The 12,016-nt window shown below is 40.5% G+C and overlaps 1 protein-coding gene across 1 annotated transcript in view; it reads left to right on the forward strand.

Annotated features, from left to right (window-relative positions):
- The window catches only part of LAMA3 (laminin, alpha 3), a gene marked incomplete at both ends in the record, with an annotated part of 81,889 nt that overhangs the window by 44,123 nt on the left and 25,750 nt on the right, over positions 1–12,016 (forward strand). Inside the window, 7 exons of the mRNA XM_009710193.1 lie at positions 985–1,117; positions 2,398–2,540; positions 3,894–3,994; positions 4,110–4,263; positions 5,550–5,710; positions 7,950–8,058; positions 10,295–10,392. Coding sequence (XP_009708495.1) covers positions 985–1,117; positions 2,398–2,540; positions 3,894–3,994; positions 4,110–4,263; positions 5,550–5,710; positions 7,950–8,058; positions 10,295–10,392 — 899 coding nt within the window. The remainder of the gene's footprint in view (positions 1–984; positions 1,118–2,397; positions 2,541–3,893; positions 3,995–4,109; positions 4,264–5,549; positions 5,711–7,949; positions 8,059–10,294; positions 10,393–12,016) is intronic.

The raw sequence follows: 12,016 nt of genomic DNA on the forward strand, positions 1-12,016 counted from the left end.
GAAAGAAGGAAGCCAAACCCTTGAGGTTGTGCTAATCCTATTTTTTCCTGTTCCACCACCAACCTTTGAACATGTCTCTGCTGATTCTGTTGCTCTGCAAACTAAATAATGGGGGCTGTGAGAATGCAGCCTCCTGTGGGCTTGAGAACTGTGTGGCTCCAGAGGTGTCAGTTCAGCCCCAGGGCAGAGTCATGCATGGTACTGCATCTCTAAGAAACTGGGGGATCTGGTGGAGGAGAAGTTTCAGTGATGGTCTGAGATGTCTGCATGCTGTGGAGTGTTGTGTGTGACCTCAGACTAGAATCAATGATTCTGGCCTGTTCCTTGGGAAGCCAGGAATATGGACAGCCCTTGATACCATATGCCTCCTTTATGGCACGGGAGGGGAGAATAACATAAAATACTGTCCATGTATCAAGGTGCAGTATCAACACATGTTAGTTCAGCCATTCTGTATCTTCCTGGATAAGCTATTATTCAACAAGAGTTTTGTTTCACAGGAAGTTTTGTTCTATATTCTTTTGTAAACTGCCCAAGCCTTTCTTTTCTGTTATGGAGTTTGTCTTTGCCAAATGTTTTTTCTTTCTCTGGGTGCTAGTAACAAATAATACACTTTCCTTTCCTCCTTTTTCCCTTTCTTTTTATTTTTCCCAGCCAGAGGTGGTTGTGCCTATCACTGTGGCTTCCCCTAAGCTCTTCCACCTAGTCCTCCACTATGTCAGCCTGGGCTCAAAAAGCTCTAAAGGGAAGATCTCAGTTGCTGAGGGAAAACATTTTGGCACTAATTATACTTGTAAGTGAATTAATTTTCTCACTAGGCTTGCCTGTCTTCCTCTGTCGTTCACCAGCATTGCCGTTCCAGTATATACTTGTCTGCATGTGTGTTTTTCGTGTAGGACTTTAGTATGGTGCTTGCATGGCTTCTAACTGTTCCTCTATTCAGCACTTTACGGCTGTTTCTGTTTATTAACTTCCATTTTTCAGAATGAAGTGAGGATAACTTTGAATGTGGAAAAATCAAACCTCTACTTATTTCGTATTATCCTGAGGTATATTAACCCTGGAGGGGAAACATTGTCTGGTCGCATATCTGCTTGGCAATCTCGGCCTGAAACAGGTAGGTGCAACTCAACGACGCAACAGATCAGATGAATGTTAGATCAGAGGAGCCTTTTCAAGGTGCACCTAAGTCAAATTCGTAATGTTGCTTAAAATGCATCACTTTTAACAGTGTCGATGCTTTTGTGCTTTTCCTAATATATTTTGTCATATAATTGATGTGGCTGTGTTTGCATGAAACCCCTGCTTATGGTAGTAATCAACATTTGTTGTTTTAAATGTTTGTCAGACTCAGCACTTCCAGCTCTGCACTTGGAAGCTCTGAACTGTGTGTTTTAGGAAGCTTTTAAAGAAGGGATAACAGCACTTATTTTGGTTTAGTTGCCTTTAATATTTCAGTTTAAAGGTGGCTTCTGCCTTCATTCCATGAATAACATTTATTTAATGATGAATCCAATCTACCAAGTTAGCTGTGATTAGACCTCAACAGCACGGGATGCCTTTTGGGCCCTGATAAGAGATAAGAACTCCGTACCCTTTGAATGGCAGAGGCATACCAAACCTGTATGCAGAATTATCTTTTATTATGCCTAACTTCGGCATACCGATGAGAGCTAATGGAGTTTAGCCATAGCTTCTTTTAGTAATTCAGAGGAGACAAAACTGAAGACTTCACAGATACCACTCAGCAGAGTGGCAGCAGTTCATGGTCATGTCTGGCTTATATTGCCTGGGAGGCAGGGAGCCAGCTTTTGTCTGTGTCCGGGGGCTTCAAAGAGGAAACCTTTAATATTCATAATGATCCTCATGACTTCTTTTTGATAAAGTACACTGCAGCTACGTTTCTGTTGTATATTGTTTCTACCCAGAAGTTACCTTCAGTTACTATCTGTAACTAAACATTTTAGATGCTACCGAGAATCTTCAGTATCTGAAATACTTGGCTGAAAGTCACAGGAGAACAGGCTGCGTGTCAGCTGAACATATTGTGAGTCAGTGCAGGGACAGGTTGAATGGAAAATAATGGAAGGGGAAAGTGAAGAAGTGAACATTTCAGAATATTGAAAAACTGGCCCTACAGGGCAGAGCTCTGCTTTTCTGAACCCAATTGCTCAAGACTAATAAGAACTAAGACAACAACCACTGCATAGCTCTGTAGCTTACTGTGTGTGGTCAAAGGCACTGTTAATACATATTGACAGAAAAGCATTGATCAGCTCCTGTTAGGCCAAGTTTAATGGTTGAAATCATCAGTCCAGCGCACTGAGCAAGTAGAGACATTTTACACAGGCCCTTATTTTTTTTACTTGATTTTTTTTTTTTTTTTTTTGCTGGCAGGGGCTGCTCAGAGCAAAGAGTTTGTCTTCCCACCCAGCAAGGAGCCAGCTTTTGTCACAATCCCAGGAAAAAGCTCCACAGAGCCTTTCACACTGGTTCCAGGCACGTGGACTGTCAGTATAATGGCAGAGGAAGTCCTCTTGGTAAGAAAAAAATTGAGGAAAACAAGTGCTTGAAGGCTGTCACGATAGTATTGCTCTGGAGTTATTTGCCAGGAAGAGCCCTGCAAGCAATTGAAATTCAGCACTAGTGAAAAGAGTACAGCAGCAGAATATCATCATGAAAATTTACGGTCCTGCCTCTTATTTCTTTTTTTTTTTTTTTTCTTCTCTAGCTTTCACCTGCTCTAATTTTTCTTGTGCTTACAGACTTTCAGTCTATCTGGAATCTGTACCTTCAAATGATAAATGTTAACATACAAGCACAATTGGTTGAGCATAAATGCTCACAGAAATTCGTAATTCCTACATAGCAGATGTCATATCTAAAGCTTGGCTCAGCCACAGATCCCCAAGGTCTTAGTTTCTTGACAAAGGTTCGTCAAAAACGAATTATAAGATGGGCTGTATGATTAGCAGGTAATTTTTTAAATGTTTTTATCCTCCTATCATTACTCTCCTTTCACTTACTGAAAAACTGAAAAATTTTCTGACAGCAGTTCTGAGAAATTGCTATAAAAAGACAAATTGTTAGAGGTGATAATTTATGAAAAACCTTGGACATGTATGATCACAAAGACAGCAGACTGAAATTCATATGTATATTGTGTAGGGTTAACAAGAAGTCAGTGTCTTTAGTCATTAAGCCTGGGGCTCTGTTAAATTTATGGAATACCACATAAAATATTACTAAAAGGCTTGCAAACATTTCTTTCTGAAAGTGACAGTACTTATTGTGCCTGGTTTTTTCACTAATACCTTCGAAAAGGAATTTCTTAATGATCTTAGCCCAGCATGTTCTCACATAACAGTTTTTATAAGTAAGCTCTAATATGTTAATTTAAGTAGGCAATGCAGAGCAAAAATATACCAGCTTCTGAAGCACAGCTTAATAGATTACATGGAATATTTTTATAAAGTCACCTGGGATACGTGAATCTCCCTTGTGGAGTCACGCACAGTTGAGTTGCGTGCATATGGATTGCACTCATGGGTGAAAACTGCACCCAGCTGGCTGTGTGTCACCAAGCTGTGGGGAGGCTCCCTTCCTGAGCACTGTCTTGTACAGCACATGGTGGGAGAGTAGCTTCAGAGTTTCCCTGCTCACAGGGCAGCTGCCTTCGTCCCATCTCTCTGAAAGTATAAATAGAGTTAGGGAGACACATTCTGATGTTATTGGCCCATGTGAAAACAAAAAAAAATCCACATCTTGCAGATATCCTCTGTAAAAATTATTTACGTGGTTGGTTTTGTTCATTGCTACATGGTGAAAGTCTAGAGGTGTTCCTTTTGTAATTTTCTGCTTGGTCTTGCATTTGTTCTATTCTTTGTTCTTAGGATTATATGGTGCTGTTACCTAGTGATTACTACGAAGCATCCATCTTGCAGATACAAGTTACAGAGCCTTGCACCTATTCAGGACGTGCTTCAACAGAGCAGTCAGTATATATGCTACAGAATAAACCAGTGCCTTGGATTATTTTATTATTATCCTGCTGCACTTGAAAACAATAATAATCCTGTGTTTTGTTTATTTTTTTTTTTTTGTGTAAGCTGCTTGCTTTATCAGCATTTGCCATTGGGCAGATTTTCCTGTGTCCTCGGTTCAGAGGCAGCGTATTTCAGACACGGGGGAGAATACAGAAGAATACCTGTGCGACAGCCAACTCCTGATCAACCAGTGATGACCCATATCAGTGGAAGAGAGGTCAGATTCCTGCCTGCTAATTGCAGTCCCATCTGCACTGTTGATTGTAAACCTACTGGACTAAAACAGTTGCAGATTTACAGCTCGGGATTTCCAGATCTGTAACACGTCCCTAAAACAGACTCTGCGCCAAGTTCTGCCTTTTATACAGAGCTGTGTAAATGGATCAGTGTAGGGGGATTTATAACTGTGACTAGAGTGGACATTTCACTCTGACAAAAGTATTTTATTAAATAAAAATCCCTCTGCTTTAGGCATACTGGCTTATGTAAAATGTTTGCTTTACTAAAAAACAAGCAGAAGCAATTATGCCACTGCTGTAGGTCCATTGAAAGAGAAACATATGTTTTATGAAATTATAAGTTATACTAGAAGTGTGTTTGGTAAAAATAAGGTATTTTATCAAGTACATGATAATCACATGTAAAATGATTATGCCCTCTGTTAATGTGCTTGGATATTGCTTTTAAAAATACCAAGTGCAACAAGAATACTTACGTGCCACAGGCCCTGGTGCTTCATCACTGATGCATGTGCAAAACTTTACCAGTATGAATAATTGCGGTGAAGTCAAGAGGGCTGTTGACCGAATTGTTTACATGTTTAAGTGTTCGTAGCCTAAGGAAATATTGAGAAAAAACAGTTTAAATTTGAAAATAATTATATAGGCAACGGTAGCAAAAACCTCTGTACCCACAGCACTTTCCGTGCAACTGTGTTGAAGTATTTTGCATCAAATATTGTGTTAACCAATTTGTACAGGTAAACTAAACGAAAAACTTGATGCTTCAGAAAGTGGCATTGGCTGTTTTCTTGGGAAGATGCTTTCAGTCTTTGTAGGGAATCAATATACAGCACTGCTGTAGTAGGACTTGTGTTCCTGGAAATATTTTTTCAGTAGAGAAGTAGACTCGATTTTTATATGTTATTAAAGATAGCTTAGAGATCATGGTGACAATTTTTTTTAGTGTCATTGAAGTTTCCTCACTGGGGAAGTGTACTGGGGAGAAGAGAAATAATAATATACTCATTTCCTAGGCTTATTTTACAGCCTGCCTAGAACTGTTATAATGGGTGCTGTTTCTTGAACCTGGTTGACTCTTATGAGTGATAGTTATAAGCACTGCTTGCATTCTACTGGATGTCTTTTGCTGAGACGTTACAGGACTGGCCCTGGGCTAATGCTGACCAGTTGGCTTGCAGGGCAGGAAAAGGGAACTTCCTGCAAGAAAGTGAGTAGAAAATCTAATGGCTTTGCTTTGTTCTTTTCAATGATCTTGACCTAGGTCAATTTACAGATGACCATAAATGTTCCGCAAGTCGGTCGCTATGTTCTGGTTTTTGAATATGCCAATGAAGAGGATCAGTTATACACTGCTGAGGTAATAATACATAGCCCTGGACCTGTCACTGAAGGCAGAGTGAGAATATATAGTTGTAAATACAGGTAAGAAATTCTGAAGTAATCACTAAATGATTAAAAAAGCATTTGGGATCTAATTATACTTTTTATATATTGGAATCCATTTTATTATGTAGATTGATTGAATTTTAGGGTGATTTAAAAGCAAGTACATGATTCTGTAGGTATTGTACAGATTTTTAATTCTTTCCGTGCAATCAGCTCATTAAATGTTGCTACAGCTTCAGTGAACCGTTTTCCTATACAAAGGGTTACTTTTTTTATACATTCATAAATCCTTATAAACTATTAATCTCTGAGTCCATTGGAAGAGCATCACCGTTGGCTGCAGACACCTGCACTGTTTTTATGTAGTTAAACGTGTCCAAGGGCTTTGGCTATAAAAAATGTAGCAGCCAGTTTTACAAGAGTATTCCCACTGTTTCTAACAAGATCTGCTGAAGTGGAAGTATAAAGGTCTCTGAAATTCTGAATGTAGCCATCGTCTGGCTGTTAGGCTGTAGGCAAGTTCTTCAGCTAAATGCTTCTTTGTTGACTGAGGTTACTGCAGATGTTTCTGCACAAGAGATTTTGTCTGTCCTAGGCAAGATTGTCTTTAACACTTGAGCATTTCAGTTTATGACTCAAATTAAGATTGTGATCCTGCAGATGTTTGTGCCCTTGGGAGAGCCTACCCAGTGCCAGGGGACTACAGGCATGGATCTGTTTTTCCTGTGAGCCAAGTGTTTGGCAGATTGGAGGCTTAGGGATATTCAGGATGAAACTGCCCAGTAGGAAAAATCATTTTCATCAGCATTTTTGTTATACGGAGCAGAGCTATGTGGAGCAGTGACCTTGTCAGGTTATTGCTGGGGAAAGCTCTTATTTTAGCCTGTTACATAACACTTTGAACCCCAAAATAGTTGCCATAAATATTCCATTTCATTCCCCCCCTTTTTTTTCCTCCCAACACATTTTATGGACTAATTTTGAACATGCTTGTTTGTTCATATGATACTCTAAGAATTTGCTCATGAAAATACAAAGAAAGCCCTTGCTACTTTATGTAGCAATGCAGTAAATGCCTTCTGTGGCCATTCTGCATGAAGCTAATGGTCACATTGCAAGTAAGTTGCTGTGTCATCTTTCCTAAGCAGGAAGATACAGCTCTCTTCTGTTAAAAAATAAATCAAGTAATGACATAGTGAGTTGCATACAGATAAGAGGAACTTGTAGAATCAGCGATATATTGTGCCAGGCCTTCTTACAGCTCTATGATCGTGATTATTCCCAATAAAACATCGTAAGAGAATAAAACATTGCAAACCTCCAACGAATCACAAATAAGGGACCTATATTTCTCTGATCTTAAATGTCCTTAGCCCTGAGCTGACCTTATTTCTGAGCTGTGCTCTAAACAAGAGTGAAACTTGCATGTTCTTTGGTTCGTAGAGGAGAAACAGAGAAGCAGTTGTATGGTGGTTACAGCCTCTCACCCACAGCATGCCAGCTCACCTACCTGAGCAGGAGTAGAGAAGAAAGAAAGGAAATTAGAGCCTTAGATGACTTCTCTTTAGCAAAAGGGAACTGTTGCTACTTTTGGCAAGTGCAGGGGTCATGCTCCCTGAGCAAGGCAAAGTTCAAAGGCTTTAGCAAGGCTATTCCACCTAGTATGTGTCTTTACCAAAGACGCACAGCCAATCAAAGGCAGGCAGTAAGAGGCAAACCTACTTTTTTTTTTCACTTGTATTGAGGAGTATCTCAGTGTACAGAATAGCTTCCTAAAATCAAGACTTGCCCACCTGCCATTGTGTGGGTGAGAGCTGCTGACTCACACTGTCAATGCTGCATGGCAGTAGTAGAAAGCAGCAGCTGGTGCATGCTGGCACCTCAGGGAGCACGGCCCAGGCACAGAATATTGGTTACATGCCACGTTACACGGCTTGGAAACCTCTGCAGATACCATGTATGTGCATCTGTCCATTCACATCCTACTTAAAGCAGTAGCTCAAATAGGTATCTGAGCTGAGGCCTGAAGATTTGGGCTCTAAGTAGGTCAACCCACAAAGGAGAAGCAGTATTTTGTATGTGGTACATCCTTTGGCTCGCTAGCGAGGATACTGCATGTTTATCAGTGGCCAAAGGTGGTTGTTACTTATCATCTAGCAGGACGGTTATGCACCAGCAGTAAGGCTAGCCAAAATTTAGGCAGCTGAGCTAGGCGATAGCATAAACAACACGGCAGTGCCAGCAGGCTCCTTTTTAATCCTGCTTTCTGCTTCAGTTTCCTTTGTCGCAGCATTGTAGTTGACAACAGGAATCGCATTGCAGCCTATGACCTTCTAGCAGATACAAAGATACATCTTAAGGCATCATCAATTAATTTTCTTCTGGTAAGTTTCCATTTTCTTTTCCCTTTTGTAATACTTTTTCCCTGAGTGGGTAAAAAGAGGTACTTTTCTCCTTGTGTTCCTGTGCTGTACGGTAACGTGTGAAATGATGTATATTAGATACTTGAAGATGTTTATGTATACTCAGAGAATACTGAGGCAAACTTGATTGGTTTCAAAAATAAACAGAAATTTGACTTTCTTGGCAAGGGTTTTTCCAAATCTCTTGTGCTTTATTTCAGTTCCTCTCTCTCTTCTACATGTAAACTTTAAATGAAAAATCTTCTGGTAGCTTTTATACTTAATCTTTTTTTTTTTTTCCGTTATCTTTCACTTTTTAAAAAAATCCTCAAAACCCTTGTAGCAGTTTCCTGGGTCTCTTACAAAATTCAGGTAATAAATGTATTCATTTCAGGTAATAAATGCATTCATTAGTCATTTAACTTTTAAATACTTTGAATGAAAAGCCTTCACTGACCTCTTTTGGTCACATCAGGAATACATTTTTCTGGACACTGAATTTTCTTCTATGTTGTTTCTGTTTTCCATTTTAGAAACACAGATTGAGTTACACAATTGGTTAAAATCTAGAGTTGAAACCCAGGTACGAACATAAAGTAATTCTGTGGAACTATTAGGAATAACAACTGATACATGCTTTCTTCATTTCATGAGGCAGTGTTCAGTGTAAACAAATACCATTTAAATTGTCAGCTTGCTGCAGCAATTGCTGTGCTAACAAGATCTATATCCTCAAGATGTTGATACTATTAGTCTGTATCTCCACATGTGGAAGTCTCTTGTGCCAGGAATCTCTGTATTTTTATTTCTAAATTCTAGTTTTCATTCTCTGAATAACTTGCTGCAAGATAAATCTCAATATTCTCCTGAGAATACAGGAAATATTTCCCCATGTTAAATGTAAAGACTGCACTTAGCAAAACATAGGAAGAAGGGGGAAGAGAAGAGCTTCTGATATATAGACACTAATCATGGAGTCAATGGCGGCAACTTTGGAGTTAAAGACCCTTGTGTGACCCCTTGTTATGTAGACCGGAGAGACAACGCTGAAGTTCAGAAATCTGGTCTAAATAAAGGGGAAATGAGGTTCTTGAGGTCGGCTTTCAAGGGAGGCTCTTACAGCTCGATAGTCTTTATCTCACACTGATGGATATGAGCTGTCTAAACCCAGGCCATGTTTTGCATTAACTTTTTAGCCGCTCATAAAGTGTAGTTCAAAGCTTCAGAGTCCACCCTTGTTCTGCTGCAACGGGCTGAAGCCCTCTGGGTCATTACATGCAGGGCAGGCACAATGTTTGCTGCCCAGGAAAAAGGACATTTGGCACTGTGCCTTCTAGCTTATGAAGGGTTTCTAGTCCCTGCTCACTACTGCTGAAACACAAGCTGAGCTCCCTTAGGACCTCCTTCTAAACTGAATCACTTTGCACATTAATGAATTCTCCCTATGCAATTTTTATTTATATTAATACATGGTGCTAGTTATCTTGCTGCTTATCAGGCATTTTTGTCTCCTTTTCAAGTAGTTCATGCACAAGTTTTGTGACCTGCATTTACGTATTTTGTAAGTTCAAGTAATATATTTTATTATTTCAAACTGTTGTGTCTACCCATAAGCCTTCCCTTATGTCCTTACCACCATGGCTACAGCAGGACTGCTGCAGCTTCATTTGCTCATGTCTAGTTTTAGTTAAAAAAAAAAAAAAAAAAATATCATGTGAGGTCTCATTGGCTTTTAAAATGAGTCTGAATCTATTGGGAAAAGTCCTGGTGTCACTGACACTCACTTCTACAGACTTTGTGCAAGCAAGTGTTCGTGCCTGCATTTCAGAAGGTCTAGGAATTCTCCCAGGGGCCAAAAGTCTCTAACACGACAGATGACAGCTTTTCCTTCCTGCATCTCTATGCTCCTTGCCTAGCTTCTGACCCCACGAGCTGGTCTTCTGTCATTCCCATTGCCATACATATACTTATGTTTTAATTTATTTAACTTCTGAACAGCCAACATGTTCCCGAGAAGGACAGAAAAATGCTATTCAGCACTGAGGCATTTGGGTGCAGGCAGGCAAAGAGATCCAAAATCTTGTGAGAAGTTCAGAACAGAACATAGCTTTGGGCTCAGGTCTCCCCATGCTAAAATTAGGTTTCATCCTTCCTGTTCAGGGCTGGCCTTGTTATTTATGATACTAATTGTTAATTGTACCTTGTGCTTATTTTTCAGCATAAGGTTTGTATTATACCAGCTGAAGAATTTTCTCCAGAATATGTGGATCCTAAAGTACAGTGCATAGCTGCTTACAGGAGTACCCGTGATAGAAGGTAACTTGCTTGGTCTTATCCTTTGTATTTTCTGAAGAAGACCTTGAAAAGCAGACTAAATGGGATTTTAATTTTTTTGAATGAACAAATCCACCAGCTCAACTTGGCAGCATCAAACTATTCAACATGGCTTCACAAAGAAGCCATTCCCTTGTCCATCTCGTCATGGGACCCGTATGGTAAGCATTCACCCTGCACCGCAGCACCAGGTGATCCTTCTCCTCCATTATACTTGATTAGGACCAGTAATTAGAGCACTCATCTACATCTTGGTTGACCCAGGTTGATGGCTCTTCTCTTGCTGCAAAGATCAGAACCTGAACTTTCACTTCCCAAGTGGTCAGGTTTGGGTTCTGCAGAGCACTCCTCTGTCCTGTTGAAGCTCTTCCCCTCCACATGTTTTATTCTTTGGGCCAGAGAGGAACTATGACTGCAACTTCCAAATTAAGGAGCCCCACATTTCAGTTCCTGTTGCACTCCTCAGGATGTCCCTCGTGATGCTGCTCATAAGGCTTTCTTCCAAATGGGAAGGGCCTCAAAGTAGAAGTCAACACCATTTGAAGGACTTCAGAGGCAGAAGGAGTTGGTGACTGGGTCTAATAGTTTTTGAGATGGTAGCTTCTAATATAATGGTTGAATTGAAATAGAAAGCAGAAGAGTCGTGATAGTAAATTGGATAAAAGCATGTGACTGTACTTTGCTTCCAAGCATGCGTAGCATTGAATCATGGCTTTAATTCTCCTGCTTGGAGTGTTACAACTGAAAGCAGTGTTGCAGAGGCACACCAGGGTTTACTCTGTAGGGGACAAGGTCAGACAAAACTGTCAGGGAGACCCTCCCATTGAGTCACGAGGTTCATAGAAGACCCCCTTGCTTTCTAAACTCCTCCTCAGAGAGGAGTCTAGGTGTGGCTGGATCCACTCCTAGTCCCAGACTTGATCAACTGTTTATGTCTAAAGGATTAAATATATGCAATGAAACCAGGCAGATGGCAAACTCAAAGGGGAATTTATTTGTGTAACCAAAGTTGCTTAATCAACAGTAAACTCAGGATAAACAAGAAAAAAATGTGCTGTTCATCAAAATCACTCTACGCTCCAGCAGACACTTAGCAAACACAGGTTCAGGATACTAAGTAGGATTCAATTACTACGCGGCTCAGGAAATCCTCAGACTTTGGAATGATAATCCAAAATGTGCCATCACTCGCCTGTAAGATGAGGGCTCTCAACCTCAAGGAATTTCCTTAGGTGGTGTCCTGACCTAAGGGGAGAGTCCCTGACTGCAGACCCACCGCTCTGAGGAGGACCGACTCAACATGGCCCCCGGCAGGGCTCCATTTATACCCTAGGTCAATCTGATCTGTGGTCATCTCTGGTCAGTGGGCTAGAAACTTCTCTTGACTGAGGTGTTTCATTGGCTAAGGGCCTTGTTTGTCAAACAAGGTGCCCTGCATTCACTCTGACCGAGGTGCGTGGGTGACATGCCATGTGTCATCCACCGGTCTAGAAGTTTTGGGTGTTGTCGAGTGCAGGAGGGAGTATGCCTGTCACAAGCAGCTTTCTAAGAGTGAAGATACTTGTCCTTGCACCAAACGTATTTTGCATTCCTGGGCATTTATATT

This window comes from Cariama cristata, unplaced genomic scaffold (genome assembly GCF_000690535.1).
Source record: "Cariama cristata isolate BGI_N322 unplaced genomic scaffold, ASM69053v1 scaffold3921, whole genome shotgun sequence".
Taxonomy (NCBI): domain Eukaryota; kingdom Metazoa; phylum Chordata; class Aves; order Cariamiformes; family Cariamidae; genus Cariama; species Cariama cristata.